This window comes from Lepisosteus platostomus, chromosome 14 (genome assembly GCF_059453375.1).
Source record: "Lepisosteus platostomus isolate fLepPlt1 chromosome 14, fLepPlt1.hap1, whole genome shotgun sequence".
In the NCBI taxonomy this organism is placed as follows: Eukaryota; Metazoa; Chordata; class Actinopteri; order Semionotiformes; family Lepisosteidae; genus Lepisosteus; species Lepisosteus platostomus.
In genome coordinates, this window is record NC_142624.1 from 38,385,844 (window position 1) to 38,405,218 (window position 19,375).

At 39.1% G+C, this 19,375-nt stretch overlaps 1 protein-coding gene across 2 annotated transcripts in view; it reads right to left on the reverse strand.

Moving 5' to 3' along the window:
* pth2ra (parathyroid hormone 2 receptor a) overlaps window positions 1–14,478 on the reverse strand; it is a 37,876-nt gene extending 23,398 nt beyond the window's left edge. Inside the window, exons 1-5 of one of the 2 annotated variants that reach the window (XM_088606204.1) lie at window positions 13,655–14,478; window positions 7,059–7,158; window positions 3,503–3,613; window positions 3,284–3,405; window positions 3,101–3,198 (exon numbers count right to left, since the gene is read on the reverse strand). In XM_088606204.1, the coding sequence (XP_088462330.1) occupies window positions 3,101–3,198; window positions 3,284–3,405; window positions 3,503–3,613; window positions 7,059–7,158; window positions 13,655–13,720 (497 nt within the window). In that variant the 5' untranslated portion in view covers window positions 13,721–14,478. Of the gene's footprint in view, window positions 1–3,100; window positions 3,199–3,283; window positions 3,406–3,502; window positions 3,614–7,058; window positions 7,159–7,693; window positions 7,887–13,654 lie in introns of those variants that run through there. The other variant, XM_088606205.1, reaches the window with a different exon arrangement.
* Window positions 14,479–19,375: the final 4,897 nt, after the last annotated feature.

Genomic DNA, 19,375 nt, shown 5'->3' on the forward strand with positions numbered 1-19,375 from the left:
ACACCACCAGTGCAAAACTGTGACCTGTTAAGCTCACACCACCAGTGCTAAAGTGTGACCTGTGTAGCTCACACCACCAGTGCAAAACTGTGACCTGTTAAGCTCACACCACCAGTGCTAAAGTGTGACCTGTGTAGCTCACACCACCAGTGCTAAAGTGTGACCTGTGTAGCTCACACCACCAGTGCAAAACTGTGACCTGTGTAGCTCACACCACCAGTGCAAAACTGTGACCTGTGTAGCTCACACCACCAGTGCAAAACTGTGACCTGTGTAGCTCACACCACCAGTGCTAAAGTGTGACCTGTGTAGCTCACACCACCAGTGCAGCTATTGCCAGCCCTTCCACAGCAACTGTCTCAATCTTGGCTTTTTCTTCTGGTTGTGTACATGGCATAGGCAAAAAAGGACTTTTAAAATTCAATCTTAATGTTAAGACAGGTTGAAATCAAGTGGAAAATCAGACTTGAAGAATTAAATTAATCTTTAGCAGGTTGGCAAACAGTTCCTTGTGACATTAATTTAAACCTGACTATTGTGGCTGACTTTAATCTTTGATATTTTTGTCAGGTTGCATGATAATAGGGTGCTTTTCTCCTCTCATCTCCTCTCTCATCTCACACTTTCCATTTGTAAGCCTTTGAAATTCATAATTTAATGGAAGTTAGCCTCTTTTTACCTATTATCTGAGACCAGTGCGTGTGAAATTCATTCAGGGTTGTGTAGGCTACACAATTTCCTATTCAGAAGAAATGAACTGGTTTCTTCATCAGTTTCTTTAGAATGGATCTGCAGTGGAAATAGAACTGACCCCATTGGGACTCCCTGCTTATGTAAAGGTTTCTTGATTAAACATCTGGGTGCAAAGGTTAGTGGACTCATTCTGGGAGTCTGGGAGACTGGCACGGAGCGTCTCACAGTAAACAGGGGCAACCAAATAACGAACCTTCAGATTGCTGATCAACACATTCTGAAAACAGCTGGCCAACTCAATGAAAATTATGTTTAAAATTTAGAGCCATGTTCTATCCAGACTATGACAAAAATGTTTTATCTGGTGATAGAAGATCTGGATGTTCCTCTAATTTCCATTTCACAGGGCTTCATAACTGATTCACTTTAAAGCAGTAAATAAGCAGACTGCCAGTGGTGGACAGACTGTTCTTAAGCAAATGCAACCACCAGTCCAACTACTCCTGCAGTTAGTAATTATCTGGACCCTGAGATATATGAAATAGAGAAACAGGACTGTTATTTCAGTTTTCTAATCCATCCATTTCATATACTTTAAGAAGTATAAAGCCTGCAAAAATCATGAGGTATGAATATTCCTGAAAAACGTACCAGATAGATACAAGCACTGTAGATGAACAAGCTCTCAGGGTAATTGTTGGTCTGTGGCACTAGTGAATCACTGAATACAATTGCTATTGATTTTCTTTAGATATATGGGATTCAATTAGTTGAAGAAAAGTTTTAGAAAAATAGCTGATAATAATGCCACAGCTTGTACTTTCAATGTAATAATCAACTTTCTGTATGCTATCGCAAAATTGTTCAAATTGTCCTCATTAAACAAGTGCCTACAGGTTTTTGCATTGAGAAATGCCTACAGCTATTGCACAAAGGCTTTTAATCAATAGGATTTTATCTTTGAGACTAAGGTAAAGATGAATTATGCGAGATATGATGAAAATGTGGCTGAGGATGTTAATGGAGAGACACAAGCAGAGCAACAACATATTTTAAATGTGATTTCAAGGTGAATGTTAGATTTCTCTCTTATCCAATTCTACGTGAGAGTTTGTGCTGTTTCATTTCACTTTTTTCCTCCTAATGGACTCTTGTTCTCTAGACAGCTATTTCAGTACTTAATTATTGCAGAGACGAGTATGCACTTTTCTAATGTCACTTTTCCTCTCCTCCTGCTAGATTTTTTAAAGAGGGTGTATGAGATATTTATCTTGTCCATGAAAGCTGTTCTCAGGTGGTGCTGCACTATTTGGATACTATGAATTCTAAAACCTGACGTTCTACCTCTGTGATTCAATAATAAAATGAATGACATATTGCAGGTATTGTGCACTCCAAGGTTTGAAAATTAACTTATCTGCTAATATTTCAGTCCTGCACAAATTCCAGGTTAAATTACAGCTTAATTCTGCCTCCATCCATCCATTTTCTTCAAGGTTCAGGGCTGCTGGGGAGCCAGAGCCTATTCCAGCAGACACCAGGCGAAGGCAGGGTGCACCCTGGTCAGGGCAGACACACAAACACAGACATGCACACACGCACACCAGCGCCAATGTTTCCAGAGCCAGTAATCCCATTTCTGGTTCTTGTTGGTGATGCTTGGTTTCATAAAAAGGTTTTTGCTTTATAATAAGTTGAATCACCATTGAGTAACTATTTTATACAGAGAAAGATTTATTCAGGAGTTTGTAACATTTGATATTGGACTGTGGTTCTAAGTATAATGGTAAATCTATAGAAATTTTAATTCATAAATATCATTCTAAATGATGCAGATGATTCATTAAACTGGAGTGGATGGAAAGATTGTTTCTTCTGAGAAACCTGCATCTTTCGCGTTCTTTTGTGCAAACAATGTTTAAAATCCAGAACGAGTCCCCAGTTAAAGTTGGAGAGTTCTGTTTAGTGAGAAAAATCAGTAATATATTCAGAGCAGTAGACAATTTATGTCAAAATCAGATCTTAGATATACTGTATGTCAATGAACAAGCAGGGGCTATTTCAATGCTAAAAAGTTAAAAGAAAGATGAAAAAATCAATATTTTGGCCGTGGACAGCGTTTTGCAACTGCTGAGCCTTCGAGGCAAACCCAGATTAAACACAGAAGTCCGTCTTGTCTGTAATTGCAAAAATGAGGTTCCAGGACGGGTGATGTGGGGAGGAGGTAGTGTGTCCCCTCAAAGTTTTTAGAGGTGTGTAAGGGTGCTGTGGAATGGACAAGGCTGGGGTTCTCGTGTTCACACTCTGTTAGTGCCCTTGTGGTGCTCCTGCAATGAAGTCTCCCATTTTAACCTCTGGTACTGTACTCCTGAAATTGGATGAATTTGCAGAAGATTTATTGTCTTACCTGAAGTAGCCGATGATAAAAATGGCAAGGAGGAGGGAGCTGAAAGACACCGCATATCCGACAGTATACATGACATAGAGCCGCTCGAAGAATTCCCTCTGGAAGGAAAAGTACACACACAGCATCAACACTGCAGAGTGCCCAGAGAGCCGGCTGCTCACACAGAGGTAATAAATAACTCACCTTTCCCCCTCCCTGGTCAGGCTGCAGAAATCTTAAGCAGTCCGAATAGTTTGTCCAGGTATGGTTCAAGCTTGCCACGAATTCCCATGAGCCATTATAATCACATTTCCTGTAAGCATGCCCTGAAAGCACAAGCACTCTGTCAACAAGTCAACAAGGGCTCTGACTCTGTGAGAAGCACAAGGTGAATCCATAACAAATACTGTAACTCTGTAGTACCGTTGTGGTTGAAGTCATAGATGTAGGTTGGGCAGGGGATCTTGGTCACTGTGCCTGGATAACCTCTGGGCCAGCAGATTAGACCATCCCAGTCAGGAGGGCACAGGTCATCTAGACACAGAGAGTGGTGCTTTGGTCACACACCAGAAACGTATTGTGGGGACTTTTTATTCTACTGGTGGCTAAAGGGCATCTCTCTAGCATCATAGGTCAATCTGGAGATGGCATTATTCTTCCCATGAGCACACATCTCCTTAACCTTTCCCTGCCTTGCTTGCATTTTATCATTTTATTTCACACTGCTCTCATTTATGAGACACCAGTATGGTTCGTGCAAGATAAGACGCACCTTCCTTCACCTTATTAAACTGCAACTGAAGTTAAGGGTGATAACAAAATATTTCAAAGTCAACAAAACACGTCCCACAGTTTCTCTAAAAACAATGTCCTGTAAGTGAAAGTGCTAAATTGTTCTCTGAACACTTAGGATTGAGCCCATTAATTATTTTGCTTGTATTTATTTGATCAGGATTTATTTGATCATTTTCTAGTTTAACTAGTGAATATGCAAGTGTGCTTCCTACTTGAAAACTGAAACCTGTTTTACATTGTTAAACAATTTCCTGATTGAGAACTGAAAAAATACTTTCTGGGAAGGTCCACAAATCAGGCCAGCAGAGAAGGATGCCGAGCTTTTGCAAAAAAGTGATGTATTGATTACCTGTGCCACTCTACTTTCTCATTGATCATTCACTTAGCCATTCTGAGCAGCTGCTAATACTGTATGATAGATATTAATTGTGACATTGAACAAATGTTTGCATGTCAACAATTGAGTCTCTTTAATGCTAATGTATTTCCATTAATATTTTTTTCTTTTTTAGATTGTGGAATATTGATTATTGCAGAATTGTAATTTCTCATTACTGGCTAAATAAATCAATGTACTGTATGTGTCTCACTGACCAGACTTAAATCTGGTGGATCTGTTGGGACACACTGACCAGGTTCCATGAGATGCTGTGACTATTCCTCAGTGTTTGTAGCAATTTCTCCTTGGACACTATGCGCAGCTGGTCCACAAAAGAAGTTAACTTTGAATTGAGTCAGAAGTTTAATGGTATCTTAAAGATGCTTAAAAGGATTAATATTGAGAAATCAGAAAGCAAGGGATGATGTTCTTGCTGGCCAACAACCCTCCTTCCACTAGTCCAGACTTGTGTACTTCCTACAGTAACTACTTGAACATTACTCAAGAACAAAACTATTTTCCTGCCTGTCCATTGTAAGTGCCTGTGAGACCATAATGTAAACACTTAGACACTTACAGTGCAGACTGGGCTTCATATGTCTAATTAAGTTACTTCGTTTTTCCTACTGTGCACCATGCAGTATTAGTATCAACATGCAAGCTCGATCCTTGCAAATCATACTGTCAGAAAAGGACACAATATTGGTAAAGACTCTCCAAGGAATACGGTCACCATTATACTCTTACAGGTATTGAACTGTATTGTATAATGCTACTCCCTCTGAGAGCCATTAACACTTCCAGTAGAAATTAAGGTGAATTCTTTCACCTTCTCTTGAGAATATCATTCTGATGACCTTTCAATGTCACGAATTTGGAATAATTGACATAAATATTTTTAGGTCCATCAGTAGGAATGACTGGAGATATGCTTAATCAATGCACTTTAGACAATTATGTACTGACTGGGGTTTCTGGGGCCCAGAGACTGAAGCAATTTTCTTGTCACTGTCAATAGTAGAAGCCGGTGCTGTTATGATTTATAATTTTTTTTTACGCTTTTATCCAAAACAACTTACATTTGTACCCCTTCATGCAGCTGGGCATTTTAAATGAAGTGCCTTGCTTGAGGGTACACCAGCCATGACCCATGGGACTTGAAGCTACAATTACAAATCCCCACTCCAACCAATCCATTATCATTATCTGGCAACTTGCTACAAGTGTGGTGTCTCCACCTAGTAGTACAGAATATTCAGATGAAAGAGCTCTTCCTATGAATCTGCAATATATAGTGAACTGTATTCAGCTTTTCATATACTGGCCATGTCTATGGGTTGTACAGTATGTGTTTCCTTGTACAGACCAGGGACTGGGCTATGACTAAAACAATAAGTTAAACTGTGGCATTTCTATGAATTTGTATTATGTATTATCGCTATTTGATTTTCATTCCATTAGGCTGATTTAGCGGGTGTTCTTAATTTAATTAGCTAAATGTTTCAATGTAATGTGAAAAAAATGAGGTTGTTTAAACACATTAATTGAAGTCAGCACTCTGAAGTGACCTTATAGCTACAGCTTGAGTGGGATTATAATGGATTTGCTTGTATAAACCTCATTTCTGAAAATCTTTCAAACTTTCTCCTTCAGCCTCCCTAACTCAGCACTGTCAATTTAGTTATTGATTAGTTTGATCACATTATTTATTTTTTTTTACATTATTTCTTTAGTTTTGATTTCATACTCTTCCTGTGGTTTAAATGTACAGATTGTTATACATCCCATACTGTATATCTGACTTAATATTTAAAATAGAAAAAAACGAGATTTGTTGTGTCAGTCTTTATATTAGTTAAAAGGATATGTAATGTTAAATAAATAAAAAAAGCAAGAAATGTTTGCAACTGTCATGAGTACTTCTGAAGGCAAAATGGAGATGTAAAACTTCATAGAATACAGACATTTTGTGGTGAATTGATAAATACTATATAACAATCTTGACCCAATGCTTTATGTATAATAAAAACATCTGTTGAAAAATATATTGATTTAAATATATTTCAAATATAAATTGATATAACATATAAAAATATTAATAAATATAAATGTTCAATTATCAAGCAGACTGGAAGCTACACTAAATGATATTGCAGACAGAAGACAAGAGTTGACCGTTCTTTGTAAAACAGTGTGTTAAACCTGTCAGTTATTTTTTAACCGGATGTGCACAGAACAACATTCTCAGAAAATCACAAAGCACAAATGGTTCTTCTCAGAAAACAAACCTCTGTGAACTAGTCTGAGAAAATTGCATTTGCTGAGTAATAAATAAATGAAGAAGACACAATTAGATATATTCTGAAGTGATATAAAAGTGTGAATGTGTGCATGGTTGTGTCTGGTCAATTGGCCTGGACAGTTTCCAGCTCCCCTGATATGCGAGATCCATTGATACTTGGGATATCCGAGCACGACGGATCAGTATGGATGAGTCTTGACACTTTGCTGAGGAGTGGTCAGCCTGACTACACCAAAATGCCAGTCCCTTCCTGCAGGGAGTTAGCATGCTTGAGGGCTGGAGAGTGAGCACACCTCCACATCTAGTCTCCAGGATGAGACCTGTTACACCAGTGCATTATCCTAGTGATGCATTTACAACTTTTCATATTTACCTCAACACAAACAGCCACACAAGAGAGACTGTACACTGTTATAAGAGCCAGGCGACTCCACATGACATTTTTAAATGAATCTGTGTGTAAGCCAGGGGTGGCTGATAATTGCAAGGGACTCTTCACCTACCTGTAGGTTCTTGGGCTGAAATATTCAGGTCACACTGTAACTTGGCATCAATAAGAAGGTATATCTGCTCCTCTGTTGTGATGCCACCATCGGAGCCGATCTGTGGAGGTAATGAACAACTGACTTCAGCTAATGGAGATTCTCAGGAGTCTGTCTGCATGGAGACTGCACGTTTTTTCAAGTTCATGAGCCTTCTGTTAGAACACCGGTTTCCTCCAATAATCCCAAAGCGTCTAGTTTATGTTACTTGATGTATATGATTGGCCCCTATAGTTGTGTTATTTCCTGCATCCCAGCTCCTCACAACAATCCTCTGAGAATAAATATCACCCAAAACAACTGGATAACTCAAAAGTCCTTTAGCTTATTAATTTTTCAATGTTTTATTTTTTGTCTCATCATGTTACCTGCTAACTACATCAAGTGTTAGTATCAATCCTGTTTTCCAGTACTATTTTTTTTTATTTTAACTCACAGTTTTGGGATTCTAAGTTTGGGCTTGTGCTCAAACCACTGAAATTACTGTTCAAATATGTAAAGCGCAATGAATATTGACGGATGGCAGCATTTTTCCGTATAAAGAATCTCTTCCTCTGTGCAATACCCTAGTGGACACAAAAGCAAACAAGCCTGACCTCAACACCTTTCTGCGCATGCTCCCCGTGGTGTGTGTCACGCATTCCTGTGTGGAACAAACGCTCACGCCGCACGTCACGGACCTAAAGTATCACCGTTCACTCCCGACACTATTCCGCGTGGTATTTTCTCTTGCTGTCTAATCGGTCTCAGACCTTGCTTGCCCTCTCGTTTACGATTTAGTCTTGTGATTCGGATTGTTGCTCTCCTGCTGTCTCAACTGTTATCAGACCTCCTTGCTCGTTTCCAGGATTACGTTTTAGCCTTGTGATTTGAATTGGTGTTCTCTCTCTCCTGAGTCCTGCACAGTGTCCATACTCCCTTTCCTGCCTCCTGTTACAGCGTGCTTACACGATTTGTAAAACAGTGTTCTATCAATACCTGCATCTATACTGTTGTCACTGAATAATTCATCTATCGATTAACTATTTTTCACACTGCAGTATGCCTGGTTTGTTTATGCTGTTGATAGCTCTTGAAGAATTTAAATGCAAACGACTGTATGGGCATTTAACCATCCCGTTATAAACTAGCAAAGAATTGCTTTCCTTCCTGAAGTGCAAGTCACAGTTTACAGTAGAGTATAGCACAGTGTTGGCAGCTGATTAGTAGTGACTTCTATTACAACCTCTCTCAACAATATGTCCTCTTTTATGACACCATTGGAAGTGTTTGCACAGTGAATTTGAGACTTCTCTATTTTTAGGTCTAAACCTAGATCTAAACTGTGAATCTAAGTATAAATGTATACAAACAACCTCCAGTGTAACATATAAAATATCCTTCCTCCACATGAGGCTCCCATCCCGAGTGACCACTCCCTTGTCCTGTGAGGGCCAGAGCAACTGTCCACCAGCTCCAGGGTGACAACCACACGTAGAACTGGCTGGGTCTGATGTGTCTTCCAGAAAGGAAAAGGAAAAATAGACTAAAGATGCTTGATATCTTTGTTAAAGTACTTATTGTATGTGTTGGGAATTAATCATCAAAATTGCTTTTCTCTAAGTTTTTAAGGAGTGTAAAAACGTGTAAACCCTTGAGCTTAATTTGTGTGGGAGAGGAAGGCACTGTGCAGCAAGAGATCTGCTCTTCTAATGCATTACAAATATCCTTATATATATGCAAAAGATATCAGAAGGGAGGAAAGGAAAACAAAACATAAGTGTCTGCGCTTTTTCGTGTGTTGCACAAAGACTGTGAATTTGTTTTTTCATCATGGGGTTTAGTTCACTGGAAAGGTGCGGATCCTTCTGTTGTCTCACTGCAGTAATGAACATTACTGGCCTGCTAATGTTAATCTCCAATCAAGGCAATTAGACTCTAACAGTTTAAAAGCCAAGTAAGGCATTATTAACCAAATACAATAGCAATTAGCATTTCGAAATTGATTAATTGAATGCATTAACTGCTTTCAAATGTTTACAGTTTAAATCAAGGACTGAGACCTGTGCTGAAACACGTGACTAAAGCATACAAGAATAAAGCAGGCTAGGTTGAGCCTTACAGTTTCTGCATTGGTACTATCAAGCTGAGAAACAGATAAAATGTCGACCGATAAATAATGGCACAACCACGAATTGCAAAACTTCAGCAATCTAGCAACTGGCTGTGACCCCTCTGTTGCAACCTAATTCATCAGTTTGAAAGGCAAGGCAGTTTGTAACTGCTGTAAGACCAACTGCAGGCACTCAAAGCACTTCTAATAAACAAATCTCCCAGGCCTGATGGTATTCAACCGCTGCATTCAAGAAAAAACAAGGGCTATTCGTAGGCTGTTTGCAAAACTCTTCCAGCAGTCACTCAAGACAGGGATACTAGCCACTGAATTGTCACAGCAGCAGCAATTCACAAAAAAGATGACAAACCAGATCTAGTGATTATAGACCTTACAGCCATGTTTCAGCATGGATCAAGAGATTTAGAAAATAACTTGTTTAACTAATTTGTTAATGTTTTTATCAACAGCAACAGTAGTAATTCTCACCAGCCCAGTATATGATACAGTATATCTAGATTTTAGAAGGCTTTTAATAATGTTACTCATAAAAGAACCACTCTGAAAAAATGGTGGCAGGAATTCAAGGTCATCCTTGTATTTAGATTAAGAAGTGGAAAATTGCTTGAGTTACAAATGACAGAAATTACAGACTACAGATAATCAATACTCAAAGCAGGGTGATATCATTAGTGGAGTACCACAGCGATCAATATTAGGACCACTGCTCATCCTGATTTCTGTGATCTGTATTCTGATATAGTGAATAAAGCAGTCAAGTTTGCAGATGATACCGAATTAGTAGGTTTCACAAACACTACAGAAGCTGCAGAGGATATATAAAAGATTTGGAATTCTATAAACATCTTTTCATTAACACCTGTCATATTGCACTTAATATAGACAAGTGCAATGTATTATATGCAAAAATAAACAACATGATCTACAAATATGAAATTGGAAACAACAAATTTGAATAAACTACCTTTGTAGACATTTGTGTTTTTATGTTGACATGTCATTTACTGTATGTCATCTGTACAATGTGGATGGGTAATGATTAGAAATGTCTATATATTATTTTGATAATGCACTTCTGTATAAAATAATACCTTATGAAGGTACATGCTTGTGAGTCATATACTGGTATAAAACGTTCTTTTTCCACAGTGAAGTACATTTTCCTGGACGAAAACATACTGTACTGTTTCGTATTGTCCTGAACACTTTTTTGTTTTTGTTACCTATTCAGTATTAAATATTATATTTATGTCTAAAAAGGTAACCAGGCAGAACTAGTAATACAGCCATTTACTGTGAATAAAAAAAGATATATACATGAAAAAGAGGAATATAAAGAATAAATCTGTTCTTAACAGAAAATCTTTTTAATAACATTTTAAAAGGAAAGAAACAGGTTGTACATCGCAGGTACAAATCTTTCACTAGAGTTCTTTATATAAAAGCTCTAAAAGAAGGTTTTTGTGATGCCACCTGCCGTGTTCCATGGTCATTGACACATTGCAATGGCAAAGTTAAACGCTGAGATATCTGTCTTGGGATTCTGACCATTTTCACGCAAAATTCAGAATCTGCCCATGGCGGACTCTAGGGATTTGAGCGTATTAACATGCTTGGCTTTATTGACTTCACATGTTATTAGCGATTGAGCACACTGCTGCAATTCCACTACAGGCGTACAGAATTTCAGGCAGTAGACACTGTAGTTTCATTGACTGTTGGCTTGTCAAATTACAACCAAAGGTGGCAAAGCCCTTTTTCTGCACTTGCAAGCTGAAGGACAGAGACATCTCAGAGCAATGGAATCATAGGTTTATTCCATGCTGAAAAGAGAAAGAGAGAAACCACAACGTTTCGGCTGTGAAGCCTTCTTCAGGTGTGAGAAAGACAGGGCAGACAGCAAAGATTAAACAGCACAGAAGAACAAAGTCCTCCAAGAAGGGTTTTTCAACTCCTATAGCAGAAAAACAACAGAAACGAAACTCATCCTGAAACTAGTTACACACCATCCCTCTCCTCTCAATGACCGACTTATTCTGGTGTACTCTTCTCTATTCTCAAGCAGGTTTTGACTCCACACCTTTCTCCATCCTTCTCCACTTTGCACTTCCTGAGGTGCCCTTCTGCCCCTCTGCCCCTCCCGCCTCCTCCCCTCTCCCAGCTTTTGCTCTTCTGTGCTGTTTAATCTTTCCTGTCTGCCCTGTCTTTCTCACACCTGAAGAAGGCTTCACAGCCGAAACGCTGTTTTCTCTCTTCTCTTTTCAGCATGGAATAGACCTGTTACTTGTTCCTTTGCAGACTATGCATGCTAACGCAGCTGCCCAACTGAGCTATCTCAGAGCAATGCCATACAACAACCTTGCAACAGCCTGAAAAGGAGAAAGGCTTGAATGGAAATAGAATAATGCAACAGCATTCACATCTTTATCTAACTGTACTGTCCTAGACATTGAAATTAGAGTTAGAGAGAGAGAGAGAAATTAGAAACCTAGCATAAATAGGAGCCTCAGTTCAATGTCTCCAATGGAAGATCCTTTGAGAAAACATCCTTTCATCATTCTGAAAGCAAGGTCGAGATTCTGCGTCTCAGAGGGAAGGATCCCAGACATTGTGAGTTACTGTAGTACCACTTCCAACAGGAATCAGTCTCACAATGTCAACTCCAGCGACAGAGCGGCCCAGTCCTTGATGAATTCTGGGTCCGTAATGAAATCAGCCTCCTTGGCAGAATATCTTCAGTATTGTCATGATTTTCTGTAACTCTCACAGCCTTCAATAATTTCACACTACACTCTGCAGCAATCAGGTGTGGAGTTTAAAATGAGCTACAGGTTATCCTGTTCCATTACATTCCAGTCTTTACCTGCCCTTTAGCTGCTGTGTTCCTTACAGAACTGCAAAGAGTGGTTCAAAGAGAAAGGGGGTCAACATCAAGGATCGTGGCAATGCCGAGCTCTGGGACAACTTGAGCCGAGATCATTTTGTTTTCTGTGTGTTGGTCCCGTGCAATATACTGATGACAAATACAGTTTCTTCTCTTTATTTGCTGGATGTGTTAGACACATCGAATGCCATTTGCCCAATACACACAAACAAAAAATACCAATCCAGGAAAGAAAACGCATTTGAAGCACTGCAATTCTGCTGATGGTTCCAAAAGAGCTCAATGTACTGTATACCTCAGACTGAATCAATTTAGCTTAGAATGGGAAAAAGCTGAACCTTCTGAAACAGATTATTATATTATATTATATTATATTATTATAAAACTATTATTCACAAAAAAGCAAAACATAAAAACTACACAGATTTCTGCAGTGCTGGATTCATAACTACAATGTAAAATAACAGGTCTGTTAAATAAAAAAAAAACTGTTGCACCTAATTATAAATAAAACTCCCATTGACTAACTACCTGAAAGTAACAGATGTTTAATTGTATTACTCCTCCAATTAAATTGTTTCTTTTGCATCGTGCTGCATGTTTTTGATTGAATCTTTGATACAGTTTTAAATTCCGAATCCTTCAAGATATTTAATTGTTTTCCTCTTGTGATAATACACTTAGAACACAACACAGAAAGCAAGTGGACTATTATTATTTGCCTGCTGGACAGTTGGATTTGGTTGAAACTGCATTATTATAAACTGACCTGTTAAGTTCTGGGATGTGCCTTTTCAGTAGTTAACAAAACAGTTTGTGTCAATAGTACTCCTCAGGGTCATTAAGAGGTAATACCTTTTCCCAGCGGTTATATGAAACCAACAGAAAGTACACATTTTCCTATGATTTTTGTAGTAATAAAGCAGTGTTATTACAATACTGAACTAAAATAGTAAATTCCACAGTAATATTTTAATTAGTATTTTATTCTTTGTAAATACCTAATTAATATTATTATAAACAGAACTATGTCCTTCTGGTTTAAACTATTATTACTATGAATTTCTTATTCTTATTCTTATTCACCTGAATGTATTATTATTATTGTTATTATTATTAATATTATAGCAGCGCTAGCTTTATTTCAATAAATAAAAAAGTGTTTATTATAATCGTCAACTCCAGGGATAAAAGACCATGAATACATGATTCTGCTGAACGTATCTGAAAATTTCTTCAAATGGGTGTATAGACCTTCATCTTAAGGTCACTTCATAAATGTCAAGAAATTTAAAGAATGTCAAATATTTACCGAGAGGTTAAAACACACTGCGGCCGAGCTATGAAACTACTGTGCGCTGACTGCGGGCAGAGCGAACAAGAATCGATTATATTTACCAGACGACAGCAATAGATGGAGAGCTAAATGATGGAACTTAGAAACTGTTCGCAACAATCATCACTCATTGTTCAAGCGAACATGCGTTAGACACAGACAAACTGCGGGTGGTCTGAAACACGAACAGGAGAAGAATTCAGATCGGCTCCAACCGTTCTTACCTGCGAGTCGACTACACCGCAGCACAAAAGCACTTTGGCAAGTTCCCACACGAAGGACTTCCTCATACCTGTCGCTGACTGACCACACAACCCGACGAATTGTGGCACTGGGTGTTGAGGTTGTGTTAAAAGACAACGAAGATTCTTCCCAGAGAGCTTCTTATTATTTTAATTCGGAGTGTCATACAATATTCACGTAAAAACGAAGTTTTCAGTGCTGTGACACTCTGACGATCAGTCTTAGTTTTGTGCTAACCGCTTTCAAGTCCCAGCGTCTCACTTCAGAGAAGCTCCGCTTTTCCAAGCATTTTCTGAATTCTGCTTTTCTTCTGTGAGAAATGACCACAACCTCGAAAATTAACATCCAAGAGGGCATGCCTTCTCTTGTGTTACTTATTCCCATCTGTGCCGTATTTCATGTCTGGAAGGAGGAGAAAAAAAAGTGCCCAACAAGAGAAAAGAGGGTTATTGATGGAGTTGTCGATTCGGTGAAACTGCGGGCGAGCTGCTCCTTGAATGAGGCAATGAGGTATCCTGCGCGTTAATTCGCCCAGTCGTTTAAACTTGTCTGTCAGCCGCTGAAATCAGGCTGACAGTTTATGTCAAGGGAAACTCGCCGGTGCTGGGTGTTTGAGAAGCCGAAGCGCCAACAGTAGATGCAAGGGGAGCGCAGAGCCGCCAGTTTGGGAAGAGTGAACATGCTGTGCGGGCGCGCTCGCTCTCCCGCTCCGCCGTCTGGAACCGGGAAAGCGGGAGCGCTGGTGATCAACAAGGTACCCAAACCACATCTGGGAAAGTGTCACAACCTCCACCCACCCAGCACCGTCGGCCCCCCTTCGCTAACCCTTTCACATATTCTGTTAGAGGAAGTGTGAATGCGACGTTCGCACGAGATGCGTATAGGGAGTACTTGGTCTCTGTTCCGTCTTGGTCAATAAGGATTCTGTTTTTCCAAAAATGCCCCAGTGCTTAAGAATTTATGAATCATAATAGTACCTAATGAGGGTATATATTCCTTGCTATACACAAAATAAAACTACTGTACATTTTATATTTGTCAGTTTCAGGGAATATTTCAGATCGCAACGAACCCTGGCCAACAAAATTATTTCTACAGTGTTTTTCTAAAAAGAACAATACAAGCTATTATTATAGCTGAGACCCACACCTGATTTGTGAAATTATTGAGTATGTAGCAGAATGTAAAGTTTATTGTCTTTTTAAAACTTCCGAACTGATGACAAAGGCGAAATTGAAAGAGTTTTCTCTGGGATCTGTGCAATTAATTGTAAACGTGCTTGGTTAGCGGGCAGAGGAGTTGTGAAGCTGTCCTTGGTGCTGAAACAGCAGTCCTTCCCGGCTGCTATCGTGCCGTCGGCTCGCAGCATTTGAGGGTAGCGTTAATTCTCTCTTCTCCACACGGTCTCTACAGCCACAGGTAGGGCAAAATCACAGCTGTCTCAGAACATCACTGGTTATAAGGGTGCAAAACTATGTTTGCCGAAAAGAGAACGTTGTTTGCTTTAGTGCTTAGGAGAGACACTCCGCACTTTTTAAGAGTCAAATGCAAATTCAGTAAGGGGTTGTTTTCATCTGAAGGTCTTCTGTATGAGTAAGTCTTAACACTGTAGTTACTTAGGGATGACAAAAAGTATTTTGGATACTTTTGGAATAAATAAGTATTGTATGAGATCTTTAAGCAATGTACCTGAAACTATTTGCTCTTTAGAAAAGAAGAAACGGTAGATTCTAGCGCTAGGAGAATGCGAGAACCTATTATATTTTGAAAAAACAAGACCTTCTGTATGAATAATATAATCATAACTTTAACTGTGTAGTACTTTAAAGTCGTTATCTAACTAGTTGTCAATTCTATCCCAGCACTATTCAGATTGCAATGATTTAATAATCATTTAGATAGTGCTCCTTTTATCCTTCTGCCTGGTAAATGGCACAACAAATACAGTTGTGTTGTCATTCACAAAGGCCTTCAGACATGACCTGGACATGACCTGGATTAATGTTGTCAGGCGTTAGTGTGACAGGACAGGGGTACTTCAGGTTCTGCTCCCTTTGGAGGTGGAGACTTGTAGGATGTTTTAGTATATAGCGTATTCCTAAGCGTATTTTGCTTTTATTTTATTTTTCTGTTAAAATGGGAGTGAGTCTCTGTTAGGCATTTTAATTATGTCTTCATTATGGGGGCGGTGTGGTGGCTCAGGATCTGCGCCTGTGGCTGGAAGGTTGCCGGTTTGTATCCCACAGCCAACAGAGGAATCCTACTCCGTTGGGCCCCTGAGCAAGGCCCTTAACCCCAGGGGTTACTGGGGCACTTATAAATGGCTGACCCTGCGCTCTGACCCCCAAGCTTCTCTCTCCTTGTCTGTGTGTCTCATGGAGAGCAAGCTGGGGCATGTGAAAAGACGAATTCCTAATGCAATAAATTGTACTGTATATGGCCAATAAAGTGATCTTATCTTCTTAAAGAAATGTCAGCATGTACTGTACATTCTCAGAACAAATCCATACAATTAACCCATCCTGTCTGCCCTAAAGCTGGTGGTTGTTTATTTATGGAGCATCTGTTCCTTCACTCAATAAATTCTGTATCCTTCTCAAACACATTTATTGGTCTTATACATTTTCAATAGGGAAAGATCCACAAATGTGTTGGATTATTACAGATTTTCTTTTACAAAATGTTTTATAGCTTGTTAAACTCACATTCTGAGGAATTTCCAGTGCAACAATTGAGCAGCGGCTGGTCTCTCTGCAAGTGAGGTGGTTCAGTGACACACAAACGGTTAACTCATGGTCTCTTGTAGAAATAGTGGTAGAAATAAGAGTAGATAAGGTTTTCTGATTTAAAAGAAAATATCAGTTATTCCTCATTTTACCTCATGAGTAAACTGAGCACAATCAGCACACACAGAACAATGTTTGTGTTGGCAATTAAATATTGTTTAAATTAAAAATCTGTAAGCTGAATCTACTGTATTTGCTCTTTAGAAACGAATATAGTCTCTAAACCATAAACCAAAGCTGCTTTCACAATCCAATTTCTCTCTCACTCCAAATTTTGTCTTTTTTTGAGGAAAGTAATTTTCCAATGCTTGTTATTTTTAGCATTTTTGATTTAGACTCATTAAAAAATCCTTTACCTGTACACTGAGTGCCAGCATAAAAACTTATCACTCTATTGCTGCTTGTATTTTATTTTAGAGAAATACAGTATACAATGTAGATATTGATTAAATGTACTACAAAATGATTAAATAGATTTTGATTAAATGCTTTGGTGTCATTTTGATTAATTGATCATCCAGGACTGACCATAATTCACTCGAGTGGCTGAATGATGCATAAACACTAAATCACCTCATTAGTGAGAGAGCTGATTGGACACAGGTGATGGGGTGATTTAACGTGTTGAGCGCTAAGCCTTGTAAATATCTAGAAAAAAACACAGAAACAAACATGCAGCCTTCGTACCACCAGTGTATTGGAGCAACACGCACGTCCAGTTCCACTGGATGTCAGGGAGTGTGGGGCAGATGTGGAGAATGAAATGCTAATTGTTGTGGAACTGACCGATCAGCCAGGATGCCCCTATGCGATTTAGATCCATCGCTGCTCAACTCCATCTGTTGTGATTGATGCCTACCAAAGTGCACAGCACTATAATAAGCCCTGGGACCTCATTTGCTGCCCTTCCTGTGAGCTCATCCTGATGTGAGAACATTCCAGTTGGGCAACACACACATCCTTATGCTGTGTAACTCAAGCTTTCTTGCAAGATGAGAACGTGACAGCTGTGCTGTGAATGCCTTATGAGCTAGGTTGGAGCCCCATTGGACACTTTTGGGGTGAGCTGTAATGACATGTGGCATTTAGGGCTTAAAGACCAGTGAACAAGCACATGCTTATCCAGGCTGTATTGGAAAAACTGGACAGAATCCCTCAAAAAAGCATCTGTGACCTGGTGCAAAGTGTGTGCTGCAGATGTACTGTACAGCTTGTATTGCTCCCAACACATGCGATGTAGCATGTAACTTTCACAGTGACTGAAACCCTAGTGACTAACCCAGTTGATGACAAATCTTAATCAGCAGAGTGATGCTCTCCAACATTTCATGCAATCTCAGTAAACCTGCTGCAAAATAAAAGTTTACCATTTCCTGATACATTTGTGAATGTGTTGCAGTCGCTCCTTTTAGCAAAGGATATAGTAAATGCAATACATAATTGACTGCAACAGATATTCAATATGAGCCAATGGTTTCATTCACTCATAATTCCCGAAGTGCAGAGACCACAATATTCAGTGTGGTATACACTCTGTTACACATCAAGCGCTGTTGACGTGCCCCTGCTTGCTGTGCTGCAGGGTACCAGAAATCATTTCATGCTGCCTGTAGGTTCTCCTCCCCTGATCACACTCCATTCTTCACAGCAATGCCTTCAATATCTTGCTGCTCCCAGGAAACCTTTTCATTATTGGTTTTGTAAATTCCTGTTAGGATATGAATCGCAGTGCAACGCACGGAGCTGATCCAGTGTCTGTATTTACTTCGCAACTCATTTAATTAAAATGTAACACCTTGTTTTCTTTTTACTAGATGGGGGTATATAAATGAGATTATGGATTTTAGGAACTTAATATCCTGATAAAAGAACTAAAGACAGTGCCTGCTGCTCTCCCACATATGCACAAAATGAATCACAGTTTGTCTAATTCTTCAAAAGTTATAAAAGGAAAGCATTAAAATCTGCAATAATAAATTCTGTCGCTGTTATTTTTTTCCCACAGCATATGTAAGATTTTAATGTGCTGAATGTACAAAAACTTGACTAAATACATAATGTGCTATTTTGTTAACTACTGTATTTAAGTAACATATGCATCTGTAAGGTGTTATAGACTATTAATGTGAAATTAAACTGTCAGTTTGTGTCCAGGCGTCATATGAGTGAACACTGGGTGTTACAATTCTTCCTAATTAGGTCTCCTTGTAGAGGAAGACAATGAAAACAGCGGAATACAGTCACTCTGAGCAATGTTGGGCTACGTGAGGAAAAAGGGAAGTCTCAATCTTTTTTATTGCGGGTCGAATATTAAGGTGCTCACTTTTAAAAGAGTATTGATTCTGTGTCTAAGACGAGAGCACTCTGAGAATCGCAGTGCTACTTACCATTTTTAAGCACTGTTATTCAGCAATGGGCTTCAAACAGAATGACACTTATCTCTGTCACACACGTCCTCAAGCTCCTTAGCTCTTACCTGTGGTCTTACCACATTTTAATTATTTTTCCTCTGTTGCTTGTTTTAAAACAAAATGGAAGTGTCAGGTCTCTGAGAGGGAATAGCTCAGTGGCCTTCAGATGGGTGCGGTGAAGCAGGGGAGGAGGTGAAGGGGAAACACAGGCTGTTACATGTATCAGCTGACAACATTGATGCACTTTAATGCACCTTTGAGGTGTCTGAAATTAAGGCTTTCATGCATCTACTCTGTATGCTGTGTATGAAATGTCATACTGTACATATCTTTGAAAATGAATATGTGTGAGTCATCTAACTAACTGTATTACCTGTTCAGATTGGACCACTGTGAGGTGAAAACAAGTTAAAATCTAGCAGTACTTTATGATACATATCAGCTCAATTCACACAAGGAACCAGTTCTTTAATGTGAGAGAGGAATACAAATACCTAGTTAAACT